Source organism: Zootoca vivipara, chromosome 1 (genome assembly GCF_965207765.1).
Source record: "Zootoca vivipara chromosome 1, rZooViv2.hap1.1, whole genome shotgun sequence".
Classification (NCBI taxonomy): domain Eukaryota; kingdom Metazoa; phylum Chordata; class Lepidosauria; order Squamata; family Lacertidae; genus Zootoca; species Zootoca vivipara.
This window is the reverse complement of record NC_142582.1, coordinates 101,639,783-101,663,745: the sequence shown is the minus strand read 5'-3', so window position 1 is coordinate 101,663,745 and position 23,963 is coordinate 101,639,783. Positions and strand designations below refer to the sequence as shown.

General features: G+C 41.9%; 1 protein-coding gene across 15 annotated transcripts in view; it reads right to left on the bottom strand.

Annotated features, from left to right (window-relative positions):
* Positions 1-23,963, bottom strand: part of NPAS3 (neuronal PAS domain protein 3) — a 625,911-nt gene that overhangs the window by 8,196 nt on the left and 593,752 nt on the right. For all 15 annotated transcript variants that reach the window (XM_035109621.3, XM_088671651.1, XM_088671665.1 and 12 more), the window contains 3 exons: positions 18,872-19,065; positions 14,140-14,246; positions 1,544-1,691 (listed from right to left, as the gene is read on the bottom strand). In XM_035109621.3, the coding sequence (XP_034965512.1) occupies positions 1,544-1,691; positions 14,140-14,246; positions 18,872-19,065 (449 nt within the window). The remainder of the gene's footprint in view (positions 1-1,543; positions 1,692-14,139; positions 14,247-18,871; positions 19,066-23,963) is intronic.

Sequence of the window (23,963 nt, the reverse complement as noted above, 5' to 3'; positions counted from 1 at the left end):
CGTTGGAGTGCACGGTTTATTACCCCCTTCAAACCATTTTTTGACATCTTATGATGATTCCACCTCTACTTTTCCATAACTCTGGTAGAGAGGTTTGTCTCTAGGTAGGGTGGCTGGGGGAACCCAGTCAGATGGGCTGCATATAAATACAGCAGCAGCAGCAGCAGCAGCAGCAGCAGCAACAAAAACAACATTGCTCTGAAGAATATCAGTGGCTGATTATAACATGTGAATCAGCTCAAAAACTGTACTGTTTAAAATTCAATGCCAGGGTAGCTGAAGAAGGAATGAAGCATATACAAAGAGAACCAACTAGGTTTATGTAGCATTAGAGCTTCCAATCACTTCCAACCACTCCTAAAGCTTGCATTTGAAAACCTCTGAAAGAGTTGTTGGTGGCCACAGATGGAGCCACTGATCTTCCATATAAACAAATAAATCTGGATGTTGCTAGAAAGCAAAAGCAAGTCTGTATTTATGAACTTTTAACATTGGCTCATGCTGAGCAAGTCTCCCACTCCTGCAATGACGCCAAGAGTCAGCTCCGCTTAAGAAAAGCTTAAAGGGATTTCAGATGAGGGGCAGCAGTGCCTTGGTAGGGCACCTACTTCTGGTTATACACTTGGCTTTTCTTTCCTGTCTCCTATAATCAACATGGCTATTGCAGTCCCTTTCCCATCCATTGTTCCAGCGATGAAATAAACTGAGTCTTCCTTCAAAGTGATTTAAAGGGGCAACAAATGGCCTGTTTGTCACCCTGAACAATTCCACATGTCCCCCCCCCCATGTGTGTATCTCTATTTAAAACTCCATTCCTAAGCAGCCTTCTTGCAATTAGCAGGACTTTTGAAAACAAATGCTTAGAACTGGGGTGTTGCTGCAAGCTACTTTACAAGTCTCATTCCATGGGTCCCACAACTCAACATCTGAATGGTCATTATTGTTTACATCTTACAGATAACAGAACTGAGATTGGGAAGGGAAGACCCTGTGTAAAATGGAACTCTTTACATTCTTTGCCCTCTACCAAGAACTCAGCTCAGGCAGGTACTGCCAACTTTAGAATTCTCCTGGAAAAGCACCCCCGGTGTTTTTCCTGTATACAATTTATAGGGCTTACAATCTTAGCATTTCACCCATACTCCCAGTGCTTCTGAACTCCAAAAATGCCTACAATAGGTAGGTCTTCTGAAGCTACAAGTGAACAAAAATGACCTGGTGGGGACATATGCTAAAAATATGTTAGGAAAATCATACAATAACAAGCTCTTGTCCAGAATTCTATGAAAGCCAAAGATAGCATGCTAGGAAGGGCTAAGCTGTAAACCAGGCTCTGTAATAAAGCCATTAGAAAGCAAAGGCAAGGCGGGAATTTGAGAGATGTCCAGAATCGAGCAACCCTATGAACATCTTTCTATTACGGTCAGTAGACACCACTTCTTAACATTGACTTGCTTCTATTCTTTCTTTGACATTGCCCATTCAACATGACTCATGCAGTGACAACAAAAATGCAGATAACGGAACTGACAGAAAGCTATACCTCAGAAGGTAATTGACCCAGATGACGTTCTTCTCATTTGCATTCTTGGCATTGATCGCGATGGTGGCACTCGACTGTATCCAAATATACCCCCCATTCTTCTGCATCCAGCGGTAGTACTTCGTTACACATTGACCCTTGTTGAGCACTGGATTGAGGGAAACAAAAGGAGCAAAGAAATGCCGCTAGCATTGCACTTAAAGGAGAATCTTCCCCACAAAGGGAGCACAACACATATACAGGGAGAGGGGAGGCCTTTGTCCTGCTACATTTAATAAAAAGCATTACAATGACAAATAAATCCAGCCATTTCCTAGAGACCTGACAGAAAAGCAAAGGTTCATCTCTATCCATACTGTGATTTTAATCTGCTTTTGGCAGCTCATGTTAAGTGAGGAGCAGCAAAAAGGAGTACAAATCTCCACGAACTCATTGAGCAAAGAATCCTGTGTGGACATTTCCAATGCACTCAACATCAAATTGTGTGCGTGTGTTTTAAAAAAAGTTAAATTTCTATGTGATTTATTCATAGCTCCTGGGTAAACCTCTTTGAGATTCTGGCTATTTGAAAGGTTTGGGAAGATACGGTACCGTAGTTCTTTGATCATTCTTCTTCATTGCAGGCGATATCAACTACTGAACTTACACATCTGTTTCTTTTGATCTTGTCAAACAGAATTTACAGTCCTCAGATGAACCAAATCTCCAATGGTCAGCAGGGGGAATGTCTGCTGAGACTTTGCTTAATACCAGAGCAAAATAAATCCACCAAAGAGCTGCGGAAGGAACTGTGGCCTAAGGGAGTCGAAGATTTGAGCGTGTTAAAGCCAAAAGTCTCTGCACGGTGTCTGAAATTGGTCCAGAAACGGAAGGACAAGTGAAAACAGTCACTGTGCTTAAAAATGCTTAAATATACGTACAGATGTTCAAATGTGTTTCAGAAAGGCACCTTGCCAAGTGAAAACGGGCTATGTAGCTAGATACGTTTGTCTCCGTGAAAGGGGAGAAAGCTATACATCACCCGCTGGAATGAGGTAGTGTGTGTTTGGCATGAATTTAAAGAACGAGTTTGCTGTTCTTAGGACTTTAGCTCGTACTTCTTCCTCTCGCCTGTATTTGTTCTTAATCTGGCAAAGTCTCGCACACTAGAGGGCACTGTGCATTCACATACATCTCTGCTTTTGGCATGTCCTTGTCTCCGTCTGCTAAAATGAAAAACCTCTAACTGCTGTAATAAATTTGGCTAAATTAGCTGCTAAATGGTTATCTCAAGTAATATGTATTTGCATTAATCATCTTGCTCTAAACCAGAACAAGCCAGAGTCCTAAAGACGTAGTAAATTCATATTGTCCATTTAATTATGGCTAATAAGTGCTTCATATACAATAGTTTCATGAAGTACATTTTGATTTTTTTTGGGGGGGAGGGAAAGAAAAGAGGGGTAAAAGAAGTCACTTTGAGGAGGAATTGTATTTAAACCTGTTAAACGTCAAGCTCAGAACTGGGACCGCATCTTTAAAATTAGCTGTACCTTCAAATCAAGAAAACGGTATCAAAACAAACTGCGTTTATCAGCACCCGAAACCTGGGCATGTTCATGTGAGGCTAGGTTTGTATCAGCATCAAAATCTAGACAAGTGTGGAACTGTGGTTTTATTTTCGTAGAGAAGAAGAGGAAGGCAAAGGGAATGAGGTTTTCCTCTTTTTTACGCTCCCTTTTCACACAGGATCCCATGTTTCCCACCTCCCATTACATCCCCTCTGTTCAGGCTCCTTACCTCCAGCAAAATAGGTTGTGGCTGTTACTTCTAAACTCAGCCCCCCCCCCCAAGCTGGTGTTTTAGCTGACCCCTGCTAAAATCAGGAAGTACTTGGGTTCAAGCTAAGCAGCTGCAGTGGCAGCTGTCCAATCCCTATGACTCTCCACCTCACTTGCACCAGACTGCAAAACTATAGGCAGGTCTTGTCTTGGGATCAGGCATGATATACAGCAAGCAGTTCCTATACCAATTCCAGCTTCAATAGCAACAACCCCTTTGCAAGACTGTTTGCATTTCTTATTAAAAGCTAAAGGTTGCAATTCAGCTGGCTGAAGATCTTTGTCAAATCTCCAGGCGTTTGCAGTCAGAAGTAAGCACTACCGAGCACAATGGAACTTACTTCCAGTAAACTATGTAAAGGATAGCATCCAGGCTGATCTTAACTCATCAGGCGTTTTGCTATATACTGCTGGTCTTTGGTGTGTGTGTGTGTGTGTGTGTGTGTGTGTGTGTATGCAAACTATGGCAAGTTCTTAAAGAAATGGGAGTGCCTGGTCACCTCATCTGTCTCCTGAGAAATCTCTATGTGGGACAAGAAGCTACAGTTAGAACTGGATATGGAACAACTGATTGGTTCAAATTGGGAAAGGAGTACGACAAGGCTGTATATTGTCTCCCTACTTATTTAACTTATATGCAGAATTCATCATGCAGAAAGGCTGGACTGGATGAATCCCAAGCCAGAATTAAGACTGCTAGAAGAAATATCAACAACCTCAGATATGCTGATGACACAACCTTGAGGGCGGAAAGTGAGGAGGAATTAAAGAACCTTTTAATGAGGGTGAAAGAGGAGAGTGCAAAATATGGTCTGAAGCTCAACATAAAAAAAAAACTAAGATCATGGCCACTGGTCCCATCACCTCCTGGCAAATAGAAGGGGAAGAAATCGAGGCAGTGATAGATTTTACTTTCCTGGGTTCCATGATCACTGCAGATGGTGACAGCAGTCACAAAATTAAAAGACGCCTGCTTCTTGGGAGAAAAACAATGACAAACCTAGACAGCATCTTAAAAAGCAGAGACATCACCTTGCTGACAAAGGTCTGTATAGTTAAAGCTATGGTTTTCCCAGGAGTGATGTATGGAAGTGAGAGCTGGACCATAAATAAGGCAGATCACCGAAGAACTGATGCTTTTGAATTATGGCACTGGAGGAGTCTCTTGAGAGTCCCATGGACTGCAAGAAGATCAAACCTATCCATTCTGAAGGAAATGAGCCCTGAGTGCACTGGAAGGACAGATCCTGAAGCTGAGGCTCCAATACTTTGGCCACATCATGAGAAGAGAAGACTCCCTGGAAAAGACCCTGATGTTGGGAAAGATTGAGGGCAAGGAGAAGGGGACAACAGAGGACAAGATGGTTGGACAGTGTTCTCGAAGCTACGAACATGAGTCTGACCAAACTGCAGTAAGCAGTGGAAGACAGGAGTGCCTGGCATGCTCTGGTCCATGGGGTCACGAAGAGTCGGACACGACTAAACGACTAAATAGCAACAAGGTCAAAAACAGCAGAGGCACAGTGCCTCAGTCTTATCTGGATTGAGTTTCAGTTTCGTGGCTCTCATCCAGTCCATAACTGAGGCAAGACAACAGCCCAGCACATCCACTGCCACATCTGCAGATGTAAAGGAGAATTAGAGCTGTGTGGCACCAGCATATTGCTGGCAGCATTCTCCACAACTCCAGATGATGCCACTCACCGGTTTCATGTCGATGTTCATGGAGGATAAAATTGAACCCTGAGGAATCCCACATTGAAGGTTCCATGGGGCCAAAGAGCACTCCCCAAGCATCACCCTCAGGAAACAACCATCCAAGTAGGACCAGAACCACTCCAAAGCAGTGCTACCCCGCAACTCAGACAGCAGCTCCAGAAGGATAGCATGGTATCAAAAGCCGGTGAGAGGTCAAGGGGAATTAACAGGGACACATTTTCCCTGTCTCTCTACCAACGGAGGTTATCATATAGGGTGACCAAAGAAGTTTCTGTGCCAAAACCAGGCCTAAACCTTAACTGAAATGGATCTAGAAAATCGGTTTCCTCCAACAGTGCCTGGTTACTTAATCCCCCCCTCCCAAATGCCCCTCAAAGTATTGTTCCTCAGCTCCTGTTATTTTTGATCCTCTTCTTTCACAGTTAACCTTATTCCCCAAACTGTTTCTTTCATCTTCCCTCCTTGCTTCATGTCTTCTTCCTATATAGCAGCTCTCTTAATTTCTATTCCCGCTTATTTAATTCTATGTATTTATTTATTATTATTTATGTATTGTTAGTAACAATCTCTTCTAATTTTCTCCAACACCTCTTCTTACCGTTTGCACACACACCCCTTCTGAAGCAGCTGAAGTCAGGGTGGAAAGGGGAGGTCCTCCTCCTCCAACCCAGCTCCCCACCATTCAGCCCCCCCCCATTTCTTCCTTCTCCTGCTGCTTCAGAACCTGTTGATCCAAACCCGATCCCAACAGCACTACAGGGCTCTTGACAATGTCTCACCATGGTGGGGAAGACTGACCAGGAGCTTGCTCATTCTGCTGTCCACATGCTAGCTAATGGTCAATGGGCAACTTCAACCCCCCCCCCGCTCTCTGTTCTAGTGGCCCCTGTCTTTAAAAGGGACAGCCTTTCAAAGAAAGAATTGTTCCCTGTAGAGTCGGCAGCATTTTGGGGGTGAGTGCTGGCCCAAGACCTTTTGCTGCCTGAAGCAAAGCCTGGATGCCGTCCCTGTGCCATGGCCGACACTTCAGTATGTCTTGCTGCCTTAGCCAGATACCAATTCTTGCCTTCATCTATCCCACCTGATGAAGCTGGGTTATTAAAAAGCTGGGTTTTTCTTGGTACCTTAGGTGTCCCACCCATCTGTAGGGACCCTTGTCCAGTCCTATCCTTTTCCCTGCTTGGGGGTTCACTGACCCAGCACACCCACATGCAGGGTACCAACTTTATTCATGGAAGGTGTGATCACATATTTTCCATGGGTGGGATTCAATTAATAAGCCCTGTCAGTAGAAGCTCACACAAGTATGTCCCCTTGTACAATGGGGATTCCCCCTTCCTTCCCCCTCTGGACCCCAACATTGGTCCAGCTGGGTCAGGTGAACCCCCAGAACAGCATGCAGGGGGAAGAGAGGGGGAATTGTTCTGCCTGGTAACCTGAAATGCTTGCCCTGATGGACGCACCACAAAATTTGATTCCTCTTCATATAACGAGAGAGAGCAAACGAACTGGCAAACTTGTATATGCATTTTATTTTGACTCGAAAAACTTTTTGACAAAGTGTTTTGACATTACAATAAATTGACAGCAAGTTCAGTCTGTTCTATTTTGTAGCAGCAGCAAACATTTGCAATTTGGGTTATAGTGTTTTGTAAACAAGCTATAAGTTGACCAGATTTCTGCATTTATATCTAATCAAAAGGCTCTTTTGCTTTTTTGTATTCATGTCTGAGGAGCAATTCTCATTCACGGAGTGGTTAAACTGCATGGCTAAGCAAAAAGGTGGCACAATACTAACTACCTACTGTAAAGCTTTTCTGTCAAACCACGTCTGCATCTGTGTTGAAACAGCAATTTTATGCAAATTCTTCTGAGTTTGTAATTGTTCTGATTGAGGTTTGGGAAGAAAAAAAATTGGAGGAAAGGCTTCCCTACAGGTTTTAATGTATTAGAATATCTCCATTCAGCAAAATAGTTTAGCAGTTCAGGATTCTGATCAACTGTTGATGAAATAATCAAGTGATTGTGTGCGCATTTGAAAAAACAAGGACCTTGGAGTTTTAGGAAGCAGCAAGAGGGCACCTCTTTCAAATACATAGCTTTGAACTTCATAAATGCTGCCTCCCTTGCAATTAATAGTGAAAGCTGCAATCCTGCACATACTTATTTTCAGCTAAGTCCCACTGAACTCAATGGTACTTGAGTAGACATGCATAGGATTAAATCATTAATTCTCATAGCTTTCCTTTGAAATGCATGCTTGTTACCACTAGGAAAACAGACATGGTGTGAGATGAGTACTGGAACACATGTGAACTTTTATTTTAGAAAACTATTTTGTTTCAGGCATCACTGAAGTTACATAGTTGTGACCACTCTGTATTTTTACAAAGCTGGTGCTCATTCCTCTTTTCATCACTATGTAAACCATCAGTTATCTTAATGGGATTTAAATATACCGGTATGTGGGGGAGAGAAGAGGAGGCCATCATGGCTAAAGCAATTGAGGGTTCTGGTGTATGTCTTTCACTTTGTAACAATTTTTGCTATAGCGATGTCACCAGTGAGTGTCACTGTAGACAATGGGATGACCAAAACAGCAACAAAATCATGTTTCCAAAGTTGATACCAAAAAAAGCCAATTTAATCAAAGACAATTGCCAACCAAGAGCAGACGTTCTCTTGGAAGAGACCTTTATATTATCTATGCATTTATGTTTTGCTAAAAACTGGTTGCAAGATTTTGTTGAACCCATTTACAATGTTATCACTTATTTTGTTAGCATGCGGAATACACACTACATAGGAAGCGCTTTATGAAGAGAGTACAAAATCTATAGAATGATTTATCTTGGGGCAAATATACTGCGGAGGACTGCACACCACTTCTAACAAAGGGGTGCTAGCTTTGTTTTGGAATTTTGCATGCAGTGAAATTACAGCAAAAGAAAGTCACGTTCTTCCCAGGCATTTAATTCTGCGCATAAAACAAAACAGGTCAGTACAAGTTTGTTCCCAGAAATGTTTTTGTTTTTTTAAAGAACACAGTTTCTTCCTGTAAGGCTCTTCTGAGAAATCAAAGCCAAAAGCTTTCTAAAGAGCGAGTTGTGTTTTATAGGAAGGAAATAGTTTAATTCAGTTTGAAGAGGAGATGAAGAAATCTCATATCAAAAGCAGTCTTTTAAAGTGAAACAGCTTACAATAGGACATTTCACTAGGGTACAAATGCATTTAAAAGCTACAGTATATTGTGTATTCAGGTAAGTATAGAGTAAATAGGAAATGATGAGATCAGCTTACAGTGAAGCCTTCACATCCTCGCTGCCTTCACAAAGCCCCATTATAGTGGAGGAAATTTGGAGGCTGAATCTGTGCTATTTAGTCCTTCTGCAAAAATAACCTTATCAATGAGCGTAGGGAACATTGATATTCAATTTGTCCTGCTATGAAAATATTGTTCATTTATCAGGAGTTGGAAAAGCATCACAATTGGATACCTAGCTGTAAATACCAGTTCTCTTTTTACATTCACAAAACTGGCAGATGAAACATGAAAAGGAATACTGACTCTTTAATCTCCTCTTCTCCACCTAAGGCCCAAGGCAAGCTGACAGGGTAACTTCATTCTGGAAACAGAGTAGTGCTTCTCCTTCTTTTTTAAAAAGAAAAATTCTGGATTACTTTTTCTTCTGCTTTTGAAAAGTGTGCACTATAGGGGGATATACCTGGCACTGACTTAAAACAAGAACAAGTTTCTCTATCTGAAAAGTTACAGTCCTTGATGCTTACAGGAAGGTCATTTTCAAAACCCATGGGGGGAAATAGCATCAGAGACAGAAAAAGTACATTAAGTGCCTTATTTGTCTGAAACAGATACAGTATTTTTTTAATATAACAGCTCCCAGATTCAACGGAGCCTTTGATGTTTATCTTTTCTACAGATTTCATAATTAGCGAGCTAGATGTTTTGAAAAGTAGGTAACTGCTAATTGAATTTCTATAACAAAAAAAAAATGCCCACACAATATTTAGCAAACTTCTGTTATGCTTGATACCTAAATGAATTATGAGCTCAACATCCAGAGAGACCACCTACACATCATCTCCTTTCTCCAAAAAAAAAAAAAAAAAAAACCAGACTGGAGAGATGTGTAGGAAACACACAATACCTTCTGGTCCCTGAATGCAGTTTTATCTACATCATGGAAGTTGTTCATTAATGTGATTGTGGCCTTACTTAGGGATGAGATAATCTAGGACAGGCATCCCCAAACTTCGGCCCTCCAGATGTTTTGGACTACAATTTCCATCATCCCTGACCACTGGTCCTGTTAGCTAGGGATCATGGGAGTTGTAGGCCAAAACATCTGGAGGGCCACAGTTTGGGGATGCCTGATCTAGGAGAAGCATTCTCCATCACCATGGAGAGCCAGTATGGTGTAGCGGTTTAAGGGTATTGGACTAAGATCTTGGGAGACCAGGGTTCAAATCCTCTCAGGCATGAAGCTCACTGGGTGACTTTGGGCCGGTGACTGTTTCTCTGTATAACTTACCTCACAGGGTTGTTGTAAGGTGACAGGCATAACAATGTATGCTACCTGGAGCTCCTTGAAGGTGAGGTAGGATATAAATATAATAACAATGATACTATTATAATAATTTCTGAAATAGTGCAAGTTTGGTGAGGGGTAACAACCAAACTTTGTGTGAATAATAACTTCCTATGAAACCTCTGTTGAGCTATTTCTTTTCTTACAAATGGGCTGGCTCCAAAGAACAGCAAGGAGAAAGGAAATAAATGGCCACTAGTTAATAATGCACATGCAAGTGCTTGCACAATGGTGTAATAGATGTCAGGGACTAGCAAGGCTCTGAGGAGTGTGTGACAGAGGCAGGGGGTCAGGGGACTGACCCAGGAGAGGGGGCCAATGATTTATGGTGCCACCCACAAGAGAGAAGCCCTGAGGTCATGTCTGGCTTGTCTTATCTGATCCTGTTGCCCTGAGGAAGATGAGGGAGGACCTGAGAGCTGACCAGGGACCCAGGCAGCTGGTGTGAAGAGCTCCAGTCCCAGGGCAAGGATGTCTGGATCCAGAGTGGTGTTCTATTGGGGGGGGGGGTCTTCTCCCTCTGCACCTTCTCTGGGGAGACTTGGCAGCGCTGAACACTAACACGAACCCTGGCATTCTGGACAGGGGTGCTGCTGACTAGAATGGACAGAACAGTATCAGAGAAATATTTGAGGCTTTGCCAAGTGGACAGAGTCAAAGTGATCACCTCCTATATCTATCTATCTATCTATCTATCTATCTATCTATCTATCTATCTATCTATCTATCTATCTATCGAGCCATTGGCTCCAGGCATCCTTCCATTTCTTTTCCCCTCAAACCATTCTGTGTAAGCAGACTCCAAAGAGATCAGATGGACTTAAAGTTAAATTGAGCAGAAACCAGGAGACAAGCTTCCCGGAGTTCTCTTAGTTCAATGTAGTGTTCAATGAAGGAGAAGAATTATGTGGTTGACAATATGCCCTTTTGCTGCAATACATTTTGGTGTTTACATTCAACTATAACTCTTTTCTCAAGCAGTGCTATGCTGAAATCTGTTCTTCAATTTCTCAAAAGTTTTCTTCCCCTGTTTCTCTGCCTTATTCTCAGGTCACTTTTTAATTTCTTTAGCATTTTTGGGTTGGGTTTTTTTTTGCTCTTACCTCATCACTGTGAGGTGGTCAATGGTAGAGTGTGTGTGTGCTAGTAAACATTTCTGCAGCATTTTGCAGCCTCCTTGGCTGCTAGCACTTCCTGCCACGGAAAGGGCCCTTGAGAGGAGTTACCTCACATTCTCCTCCCATGGACTTTAATCAATGTGTGGAAATGGAAGAGTACAGAGCGCAGTGACCACTGGTGAGGTGAATTGTAAGAAAGTTAACACCCCCGAGCCACCTCAAAATGTGTAAGTGCAACAGAAATCCTGGACCCCACCCATGGGTTGGTGTGAAATAAAGTGGGAGAAAATTTCAGCACAGCACTAAATTTAAGCAGGGCCACATCTGCCATACAGTGGAATGGAGTGGGAAACAGATGAAACAAAGAATTCATGTCTGAATAGCAAGATTAAGTGTTGTCCCTAGTAGGAAGAGGCACCATTTAGGTCATGGGTAGGCAAACTAAGGCCCGGGGGCTGGATCCGGCCCAATTGCCTTCTAAATCCGGCCCGTGGACGGTCTGGGAATCAGCGTGTTTTTACATGAGTAGAATGTGTCCTTTTATTTAAAATGCATCTCTGGGTTATTTGTGGGGCATAGGAATTTGTTCATCCCCCCAAAAAATAGTCTGCCCCCCAAAAGGTCTGAGGGACAGTAGACCAGCCCCCTGCTGAAAAAGTTTGCTGACCCTTGATTTAGGTCCACTTCAGGCAGCAAAAGGTCTTGTGCAGGCAGGGGTTTTGAGAACCCTTGGTCCACCAATGTGCCATTCTGTGTTGTGTGTGGTTTTTTTTTTCATTTCAACTGCAACAATAGCACATTTTGCATCAAAAGGTCAGTGTCTGTCTACGCGGTAGATACTTTGGCTGACCAGTCACTCTTGCCAATGCTTATGCTGCAAGATAAATTCTCTCTCCATTGTTGGTCTGACTTCTAAGTTAGCTCACTCAAAAATCATCTAAACCCAAGACATACTATCACATTAATTTAAAATCAATCTCTTTTGCTTTAGTGATTATCATAAACTTGTACAACAGTGACATTCATTTGTATATTTTAGCATTTCACAGCAGCCACAAAATGCAAAAGGCTGACATTGGAATCAGTTTGATTTCTTTTATGATTGAAGATATTAAGCACTTACAAGAGCATTGAAATTTCGATATGATTAGGATCAAAATTCCTCAGGATCAAAACACTCCTTTTTTCCCCCTACAGTTTTACTAATTGTGTGCTACTTGACATTGTAGAGTTATTCCACAGCATGATAGCAAAACTTGTGAAGTGTGTTTTTACTGTCAAGAATTATCGAGTCATTCTATCTGGGCTTTTTTATGTGCTTAAGGTTATTAAAAGAACAAGAAAAATATAATTGATATGTACAAGTTAAAAGGCTTAGTTCATTTGTAGCTGGGAGACTGAACCACTAAGTAATATTAAATGTGTCAATAGAAATCTTCAAATGAATGTACACAAAAGCAGCCATGTACGTGTGTGTAACTGGTTTTGGAGAAAATTCTTCTCTCTGAATTGAAGGGCAAGATCGCTTGGCAAAAAGGAAGCAGTGAATAAAACGGTAGTGATGAAGCAGTGTTGTTGTTTTTATAAAAAAATCTGGATTATTTCAGCTACTGGAAAACAGATAGGAGTATATCAGAGAGAATGCTACCAAACATATTCATCAGAGACCTTTGCTTTATGGGAAATGAACTGCCCTTGCTCGCTGTTCCTAAAGAATTGTGTTTCTTATAGCTGTAAATCAAGTCCTGAGGAAATAGGAGGATGTTCTCCAAGCAATAGCTAAGGGTGACAAGTATCTTTTTGTCAGAGTCAGGTTTATGAATTTAGACCTCAATTAAGATTCCAAAATGGAAAAGGACATATTCTATCTGTGGCTACGCAATGCTAGTGACAATGTTCCCACAAGCAATATATCCATTTTTTAAATCCTGGTATATTGTCCTATATTCGCCCAGAAGTATATTCATGACATCCTCTGGAGGTCTTGACTCCTCTACATCCTGTCTGGGTTCCCAGCCAGAAAGTACTTGATGTTACTGTTCAGTGAACATCATTAATTTTTTTCAATTAATTGAGGAGACACATGCTTCTACAATATGTGACACCCATTCATTCTCCCCCCCCCAGTTGCAAATGGACTTGCTAAATCAGAACAGGGCAACACTGTTGCACTAGAATAGTGCCTCTTAAAGTGCCTTTTTCATATATTAAAGCAATGGGATGTATATTCATTAGCTTTGTCCCTCTTACGGTTATCTGAATGCAGAATACTAATACTTTTTAAAACAAAGAAACAAAAACAAAACCAGGCTACAAGGGGATTTATATGACAGGAATTCAGCATGGAGTTGATAAAGAGGCCCCCCAACTTTAAATAGTTTACTCCAGAGTAGTTCCTCAGCATTAATTCCAGCTATGTTAGATAATTGCAGCCAGGGGGCTCTGCCAGTGGAGAAGCAGAGCATTTCCCCCACTCTTCCTTATCGAAGATGAGGGTGGAATGCAAATACACCCTACCAGAGGCCCAAATACTTCTGACGCTGGTTGTATAAAAATGTTCGACCACAATGTCCTATGTGCTCAGCATCACATTTCAACTGAGTCTCTGATAACTATGCATGCAGCAATATGCACAGTGCCCGTAAAATGATACATAAAGCAATAGCAAAATCATTAGTAGCATAGCAGCTGAGGTATGAAGGGCCGTATCACTAGTCAGCTTATCTCACAAGCATTCTCAAATAAAGGACCTGTCCATCTTACACGACTGGAAAGCCAGTTGCCACAGGAGCTGAACCATGTCCTGCTGCCCCAGAAAAGTTTTACCAGAAAGGAATGATTCTTGCATGCTTTGGGGATCCTTTCGAGGCCTTGTCCACACTTATTAACACTCATAAATCACTGTTCCCAGAAGTCTCCAGACCTGATGGCACCATCTGCCTTTTAAAACTATTCTTTCTTTTCCGCAGCCCATTTTGGGCCATAGGGTGTTGTGATGGTCACTAGTATAAATGGCTTTTTAGACAGACCTGTTCCCCGTAAATTTATATATTCTATCAGCTGTTAGCTACGATAGCTAAGGATTTATACTGACCAAGGTTGCAATCCTACTCTTATTCAGGTGGGGGTAAGTTCTGTCAAATTCAATGGGGCTTACTTCTGAATAGACACATAGGGTTTTACACACAATCATAAATGATTGAGGGGAGGGGAGCATTTTACAACAGAACCACTCCCAAGGTAAACCACAAAGAAATGTACAACTTGCAAGGAATAGTTCAAGAGCAGCTGTAAGGCCAGTTCATTTTGACATGCCTTGAAGTACTTACAGTCTAAGTGACTGTGCCTGATCCCTTCCACATCTTCAGCATGAATGAAGTGGTAACATCTCTTCCCTACGATATCTACAGGGGTCAGATCCATGTAATCACTAATCCTACGAAGGAAGAAAATAGAGCACATAAGTTGAGCAATAAGTAAGTAAATAATAATATAAGAACAATGCATCATGTTATATCCACACCCCAAAAACAGCACGTGTGTATCTGCTTGCCAAGACATTCTTGAAATTCCAGTTGCACATTACCTTGATATGCTGGCACATTGATATGTCCCTAGCCCATGCTCTTATCTGTGGACACAGGAAATTCTAAGGTTGGTTCCTACAAAATGGGCATCTGAAGAAATGTTTTTCATCACTGCAGGACACCCATGACACTGCTGCTTTCTATGCACAGATGAGGCACAAACTAAGATTGTGATATTTTCCGTTTGTCTCTTTTAAAGGAAAGCTGCAGATACCAGCCAGTTAAATTAAATGCAAAGCAAATCTTTGGTGGGTCCACTCATGTCATACAACAGCCACTAAGATAATATAATTCCTTAAAATACAAAGCTCCTCATTAAAAGAGCAAGATAATTCAAGGTTACATAATAAAATGAGAACATGTAAATGCTAAATGATTAGAGATACCTTTCATTTCAACAGATTGGTCTTCTATTGGGTATATTCATGGGGGAAAAAAGCTTCAACTGTTTCCTGGCACAAAGTCCAAAACTGACATTTCAAGCGATATAATTTAAATGCTGAGACATACAGATGCCTGGGGGTGTTCTCTTTTCTAGTCTTATTCAGCTGGGAGCAACGCTTTCACTCCTGGCTCTTTCAACTGGGACTTTGTGGTTTACTCCACACAGAAACTTTTAAATCCTTTCAGTACCCCTTTCTGCTCTATGCTCTGCTCAGCCTCTCTGTGTATGTGTATGTCTCTGTCATTGATTGTCCAGATGTCAATGTCCTCAGGCTTCAGTGGAAGGGAGGGGGGGGAATCCTCAAAATTGAAAATCATGTTGGGCGTATCAGTCTTGTCTGCACAAACATTTGAAATATGTTCTACACACACACACACACCTCATTTAGAAGACATAATTCATTTTTTATGCTTTAAATTCTGCCACCCACAAATGCCTCTTTTAGAAACATTTAACCATGAAGATCCCAAGGGTACATTTTGCAGGGCTGCTCCCCTATGGCAGAGGTTTAAGACTAGTTTAGAGATAGAGCTATCAAAGTACAAACAGGGTTCACACATTTACAGTGCAGAGATAACCAGCAGAGTGTTACTCCCTATAGTCACTCTGAGAGACAGTAAGAACTAGGTGTGATAAAAATATTGCAGTGAATTAGGGAACTACCTGGCAGGTTCTCGCTATCTGGCAAAAATCACTTACTAAAGTGAAAAGGTGGTGTGTGTGTGTGTGTGTACACACACGACTGCTGCCTACATCATCTGGAAGCAGGAGAAACCACGATACTCTGCTTCCTCTATTCTTCCCCACCAGAGGGGATAACACACACTTTTGTGTAGATTGATGGAGACCAAATTGTCTCCAGTCAATTGTCAGGTGTTGCAGGATTGGAAGGGGTAGAATAGAAGTCTCAAAAAAATTGAAGTGCTGCAGGAGAAGCTGGACAGCTCCCCCCCCAATCCCATTCATGACAGACTGCAGGTTTAGTATGGCTGCGACAGGAGGTAGGACATTCCTCTCCAAAAGAATATGAGAAGAGCCCGGCTGGAACAGGCCAATGGCCCCTCTAGCCCAGCATATTTGTTTCACAGTGGCCAACCTGATGCCTATGGGAAGCCCAACAGCAGGAGCAAATGTGGGCAAGCCAGTTACAAGAAGCAAATTGCTTTCTTGAAAACTGCCAAGTTTCAGTGCTCGGCGTTCTTGTAAATGAAGGTCACCAAAATAAGAAACTTAAGAGCAGATACTCCAAAAATTAAGGAAATCATTCTAGCATGACAAAGAAATGGAAGCCGGGACAGAAGTTTGTAGATGAAGGGGCAGGGCCACTGTGAACTCAGTGTTAGCACACGTGTTTTCATGTTGCTAGTCCCTAGTTAACCTGTTTTAACAGGTGATGGAAGCCTGTGACCGAGACCCTAGAGCAGGCACCCCCAAACTGCGGCCCTCCAGATGTTTTGGCCTACAACTCCCATGATCCCTAGCTAACAGGACCAGTGGTCGGGGAAGATGAGAATCGTAGCCCAAAACATCTGGAGGGCTGAAGTTTGGGGATGCCTGCCCTAGAGAATCATTGCCAGTCAGAGCCACAATACTGGGCTACTAGAGGGGGAAATGATCTGAGCTGGTATATGGTAGCTTTCTATGTCAGTTGGTAACTTTGTGTTCCATGGGACAAAACAAATGGCTGCCATCACCAGATACGGTTAGGGTCCAAGCCTGCTCTCCTCAGAACCTGAGGTCATTAGGTAAGGGCAGGTGATTCCTGTGCTTCTAACATACATACGTCTATTTCCTCACCTAGCAACCAATAGTCATCCAATTATATGAGAGAAAAGTAAGTATGCTGAATTTGGAGGCAGCATCATGGTGGGGACAAAAATATTCCCAACCCTGATATTGGGACATGGCCTCCACTGAGAACTCAGGAGGGAAGTATTCCTGCAAGGGAAGCTGTAATGCATGGGACTTCTCTCCAACACACCTGCCAAACTGATTGGCATTTTGCTAGTGGGGAAATGAAAGGCACAAACCATTAAAGTATTGCATTGTTATTAATACTTGGGAAATATTAATTCTGTACTCTAGGGCAGTGTTTCCCAACCTTGTGCCTCCAGCTGTTTTCGGACTACAATTCCCATCATTCCTGACCACTGGTCTTGCTAGCTAGGGATGATGGGAGTTGTAGCCCCAAAACAGCTGGAGGCACAAGGTTGGGAAACACTGCTCTAGGGCACTTTAACATGTCACTGTACCAACATGAACAAAATCTGATACAATCATTACATACAGAGCTCCTGACCATGCAATTTAATTCTACACAAATGTGTACTACTGACCCGTCATCTGGCTTGAGCACAGTATATTGTAATCTCCAAGATTCCCCCCCCCAAAAAAATGTGTGATAGGTGCAGTAGCATGTGCATAAAATTCATTTGCGAATTTCTGTACTAGGTCTTTCAAGTCAACATGAAACTCTGGTTAGTTGCAGGACTGAAAGACTACAGCTGTGTTCACACAACCACCCAAGTTCATTGGCCATGTGTTGCATGAGGAGGGAACAGAATCCTGGTGCAGGCTTTGCCATAACCACAGCTACAAACTGCACATATGCTCAGGAACTCCATAAAATCAGGGGTCCCCTATTTTGTGGACAAACCTATAGACTTCGTATGCAAAGTTACAGCAACCCATTGAATGCATGTAGATCAGGGACTATGCTGCTGTGATCCTGCTTTTGCCACTCATCGCTATTCCCAAAAATTCAGTGTTCACGGATGAGAACAGGGCTTATCTCTCTGTCCAAATCTCTTTACAGGTGTAGCTCTGCTTACAAAGAAGTAGGGAAAGGTGATGCATACATCACCCATGTTGAGATTTCTAAACTGTTTATCAGCTCCAGAACTCCTGGATTTCACTACGGGAAAGACCCATGTATCCCATACAGTGGAAGGAGAGAAATAAACCTGGTAGCTTGATATATAAGCCAGCCCTAATCTACTGCCCAAACCAGGGAAAAACATGTTTTTACTTTTTTACCTTCTCGTTTCTACAATTCATGTATGCTTGCTATTCCTGTACCACCAACTTAACTATCACCTTTCCCATGGCTTCTTTGCAAACATCCCTGCTGTTCAACTGTACTATTAATTTCCCCCCTGACACGATCATGCACAGGTTGCCTTCGCTGACCTACTGAGCCTATTTCTTGAAAGTCCAGCCAAGCAACAGAAGGTGCAGCTGTTCTGACTTAAAGTGATATCTCATGCACTTCAGTGTTTTAAAGTAAAGCCCCACTGGAAAGAGAGCCACCTGGTTGATGTTTTGTAACGGATTAAAGACAACTTACACTGTTTATACTGGACCATAGTTCAGCATTGTATCGCCAGTACCAAAAGTGTCTTGAATAAACGGTACTTGTGGAAAAAACGGAAAGGATGTACAGCTGCAAACTTTACAGATGGTGTTCTGCCTCATTGATGAGAAAAAACCATCTGAGAATGATCCAATATAGGATATGGCTTGAGAGAAAATTAAGAAAAACTTGAATGACTGCCTGCCCTTGGGAAAATATGCCTATCTGCCTGTGTGTTGTATGAATAGCTACTGCAGATGGGGTGGGAAAGGGTAGATTCTGTTATGATTTTACTCAGGCACTCACTGATGTACTCCCAAGGGCGCCAGTATTCCACTGTGCGAACTGCTGATCCAGAGGTTACCACAGTAGCTTGCAGTCAGAAAAGCAACATTTAAATTCCGGCATCCCCCTCCCTCCGTTAACTCTCTAGGCAACCATCAGTCAATCAATCTCCCACTCAGTTTTCCAAATCTCAAAATGAGGTTCTCCCTCGTCTGATTGAAAGAAGATACTTGGTTTATTTTCCCCACATAGCTTTACAGCTGGCATCATTATCCTCACAGGAAATCAGTACCCTCCTCCAGAATGTGTATTGTGGTAGAAGAACAGGGATGTTTAGATGCACAACACTGGAAAAACAAAACAAAACAAAACCAAAAGCCAAAATGCTGTACCTATTTTCACAGTAAATGATATTGAGGTCCATGTTTACTCGGGTAACAAACATGTGGCAGTCGATTCTGACTTCATTGATCGTAGGAGGGGGCAAGGCATGAGCAACAACTACAAGCCCCATGATTTGGCTAGGGACTGTCCGCCCATGGGACAGCGACACTCTCAGGCGCAACCTTCCTGTTATATGAATCACCTGCAAAACAACAAACAGTAAAAGGAAATCTCAGTAAATGCATGATACAAATGTGAAAGCAATCCTTTTAAAGGACAGCGCTATGATTGTAAAGAGCACTTAACTCTGCCAGAATTGTATTTAGCCACCGCCAGTATTAGTCTTAAGCTTATTAATATTGGCTGTCAACATGTCCTGAATGTCCTCATGGTAGGAAAGAAGAGAAGAAGAAGAACATAATATCCAAATGCTTCACATTTATCAAATCTAATATGCAAGCTGCCTCGGGTTATTGATCTTTTTATCTGTCTGCTTATTTATTTATTTGTTTGCAAAAAAAGAAAAGAGAGAGAGAACAAACTGGAACATGAAGGCAAGTAAGAAAGAGATTGGTGCTTTAAGTGACGATGGAAGAAATGGAACACGGATTTTAAAACATTTGGGGATTAAATTATAAAACATCTACAGCTGCAATTCAGAAACATTTATGGACCAATAATTAAATAAATTGCCAGCAATATATATATCACAGAGAAGCTGCTTTGCATTCTTAAATATCTTTGTGCATTTCTGATACAGGATACATGAGTCAGCAACAACCAACACCTTGCTGGGGCAACCCGGGTACTGTGAAAGAAATAGAAATATCTGGTATATGAATAAGAGTCGTTTATTGACGTTCCATTCTCTTTGTTTAATGGAGGGAATTTGTTGTTTGATGCAATTGATTTAGAATTTCTGATTTTTTATAAGTCAGCTCCATTGCAAGCATGGTCAATGGCTAGGGATGATGGGAGCTGAAGTTCAACCACACCTGAAGAGCTGAAGGTTCTCCACACCTGCCTTAGGTGAACAAAAGCATGACACAACCGACACAAGCCCTGCCCAATGGCCTTTATTTAAACGGTTGGACTCCCATGCCCTGACTTGCTAGTTTCCACTGGGTTCTGCTCCCTGCTCCAGCCCAGGTGTCAGCATTTTTTAGCTGGAAACCCTTTTTGTCTATGATTTACAACTCTCAAAATCTACACTGTTTTGAAGTGAGAGAGGAAAATAGCCACATCATTTCTAATTCAGCTTCCCCTTGAATTTATGGGAGGACTTCAGCTGTGTCCTGTTTGCATAGGCATAAGAAACTAAAGATAGCCATTTTACCTTGTTAAATTGTAAGGAATCCTCTGTATTTAAAATACCTGTTTCATCCTCAGAGAACATCCTTGCATTTACTGTGTTTCTCTCCCTCCCTCCCTCTCTCTCTCCCTCCCTCTCTCTCTGAGGAAGAGTTTAATCTTTGTGGTTCATCCAATCAAGGACCTTTATGATGAGATGATAACACAGAAGCTGTCAGTGACAACTACAATAGGGATTTTTCAGAAGATGGACACTTCCTCCACTGATCATTTTTACCAAGGCACAGCAAGAGCCAAGAGAAGTTAGTTACTACTAATCTGTGCAGGTTATTAATGTTGACTAGGAGCTGGAAAGCTCCATTTTCCATTAGCAAGTTCTTAAGCGATCAACTACACAGAATGTCAAAAATAATTCAAGCAATGAGGACCAGATATAAACTACTATTTTTCTACAATTCTCCATTTTAAAAACTGCCTGAAAATTGTGAGCTATATATGTACTGATGACTATCTGGATGTTGTGGGTTTATGACACCCCACAAATGAGGTAATTATTGCCTAAATTCATATATAGTGTACCTTCAGAAGACGAAGTTCTGTATGAATATTTTAAGATATTTCTAGAGGCAAGGATGCAAGAATACCATTTTAAAAACCCATTTTGGTGAGACCTCATTAACTAATGAAGAAATAGCTAAAAGAAATAGGATTTAACTTCACAGGAGGGACATTAATAGTATACTTTGCTCCTTCAAGCTAGGCTTGCTTATATGCTTATTTATCATTATCTGTCTTATTTGATCATAATTCAGCTTTCTTGGGGGGAAATACAAATCTGTAAATGCTTGGAAATATACTGCTTTTTAATAGTTAACTAGAAATAACATGATAAATAATCTTGTAGTAAACACAAGATGCAAACTATTGTTATATGAAGAGTTACTATGTGTTTGAAGTTGGCGTTAACACCAAGGGCAAAACACTAAGATATGCCATATTTAAAGCCTACTTATCTTCTGCATATATGCTCGAAACAGTGTTCTGTAACATACTGCTTAATATCAAACAGATTTGATTTTGAACAAATGCTTATTTATTCAGTGTCGAAAGCCCTCCTCTAGCAGATTCCACAAGAAAGAAATCTAGTGCGTAATCCAGCATGTCTCAACCCCAAGGGCCTCGGTGGAACTAAATTACACCAATGAGTCCTTTGATTCCGTTGAGTTCTGTTGGAGTCATTGTATCATAGGGCAAAACTGGGTGTGACATGGGAGATCCATTACTGCATCTCCCAATTGTTCTTGTCTTTTCCTACTCTCTGCAGCTAATAGCAGATTGAAGGGGATTTCTAAAGGTAGACATGGTTAAGCCCTCCCTACTTAGTGCCCCCATCTGGGGGCAATATGTCCCCTCCTCCCTGGGTGCTTTTAACCACAGGGAAGGACATTAGAAAGGTTGACTGTCAGTCTCCAAAGCATGTCTAGTAGTTTAGCCTTAGCTTCCTCAGAATTGCACCCCACACCTGATGTAATACCCACATTGCCAAGCCAATGCCATTAAATTTCACTACAAGTGGAAACAGTTCAAAACAGAATCCAAATAATGCAGTGCTTTCTTTGTAGGTTCTGATTTGAGGACCACTCAGATCCACAGTCAGCTGGAGCTGCTTACACTTGAGATGCTCTTTGACTCTAAGGTCAGTTCATTCATACCAAATAAACTAGATCTCATTCCAGTCCCTTAAATTTGTTTCTGCCACAGTTATATCCATATCATCTGTCTTCCACCCTGCCTAGTCTTTTTCAGTGGTGTCTGAATTAGATTTTGCTGCACAGTATCAGATCAGAAACTTCAAAGAGGAATGGCAAACTTGAAGCGGACACGGAGCAATGGATTCAAACTACAAGAAAGAAGATTCCACCTAAACATTAGGAAGAACTTCCTGACAGTAAGAGCTGTTCGGCAGTGGAATTTGCTACCAAGGAGTGTGGTGGAGTCTCCTTCTTTGGAGGTCTTTAAGCAGAGGCTTGACAGGCATATGTCAAAAATGCTTTGGTGGTGTTTCCTGCTCGGCAGGGGGTTGGACTGGATGGCCCTTGTGGTCTCTTCCAACTCTATGATTCTATGATTCTATGAACTGCATGTTACCTGATTGTCCTAAGATAGAAAGAGGCAATGAAAACATAACCATGCTACACAGTCTGCTACCAGTTCTGTTGATTCCCCAATGCAAGATCCATGGCCTATTTCCCAGATTGGTTCTTCAATCAGCCAACACTGTGCCTTCCCTGGTAGCCAACCAAAGACGGAGTGCTCTGTTTCTTGTGCAGTTGCTGGCAAATTTTCCCCAGTAAGTAGCCTGCCCTTGGGGGGGGGGGAACTACCTTTATGAGAAGGACCATAGCTTGGGTAAAAGCTTTGGTTCAATGGCAGAGCATCATACAGAAGGTCCCAGATTCAATTCCTGGCATCTCCAGGAATTGAGAGACCCCAACATGAAAACCTGGAGAGTTGCTGCCAATCAGTGTAGACAATACTGATGGGCCAATGATCTGACTCAGTATAAGGCAGCTTCGCATGTGCCTATAGCTCAGTGATAAAGTGCATGCTTTCATGCAGAAGGGTCCAAGCTCAGTCCCTGAAACCTCCAGTTAAAGGGATGTCAGGAGGTGACAGGAAATACCTCTGCCTGGATCCCTGGACAGCTGCTGTCTGTCAGAGCTGGCAATACTGGGCTAGATAAATGTTCTGATCTGGCAACTTCACCACTTCAGACTCTGAAGATTGAAAAGCAATGCTGAACATATCCAGGAAGTTTTATTTCATTGATCAGAGTGCTAAATCAAATCTATATAGATATGCATGCAGATGTATGATAACTATACAGATGATGGAACATCTGCATACCGGTAATGTCACGCACAACTAAAATGTACATTACACATTTTTGTGCTGAAATACTTCATTCCATAGTTAGAAAGAAATTCCAATTATCTTCACTAACATACTGAGGAAACTGTAGTTTATTTTACTTTGTCTGATGAGAAACTGAATGAGAAAGATGTTGAATGTGGATTTATGATGTATGTGGGGATCCTAGCAAGCACAATTTCTTGGACAAATATATATCTTTTCCCCTGCCATATGCTCTGTCTTAATCTGTTGGTGACAAGTCGTTCATACTCTCCAACTTCTCACAGAGGAAAATAGGGACACTTGTATGTTCAGAATGCAACTATTTGTACACCAAGCATCACTACCCTATGCACACATCCTGGTCCACATTGCTCTTCTCTGCCTGCAGTTCATTTACTTTGAAATAGCCTGTCCTGAGGCCCTAGACTTCCCTTATACATGCAGATAGCAGAGCAATATATAATTTTTTTCAGTGAACACCAATACAATATCCAGAGGCTTCTATAAGGGCTGAAACTTGAAGAATTCTAATACAAGCACCTATCTAAAAGACTGCTTCCTTTGTATCTTAGCAGATGGTACTTCTTCACAGTTCCAAGTGGAATTACATACAAATCAAGTTGTTTTATATATTTCCTGTACACCAGGAATGGGGAACTTGCTCCAGCCAGCAGGCCTGATCCTGATTTCCCCCACCATCCGTGGGTCAAGCTGGACAGGCAGGTGAGGCCACCCACAGTGACATCAGCGGACCTGATTTTGCCCACATGGGTAATGGCACAGCTTTCAAAGCACAAATGATCAGCTGATTGCCAGGGTGTGAGACCCTGTGCATGAATCATAGAGTTGGAAGAGACCACAAGGGCCATCCAG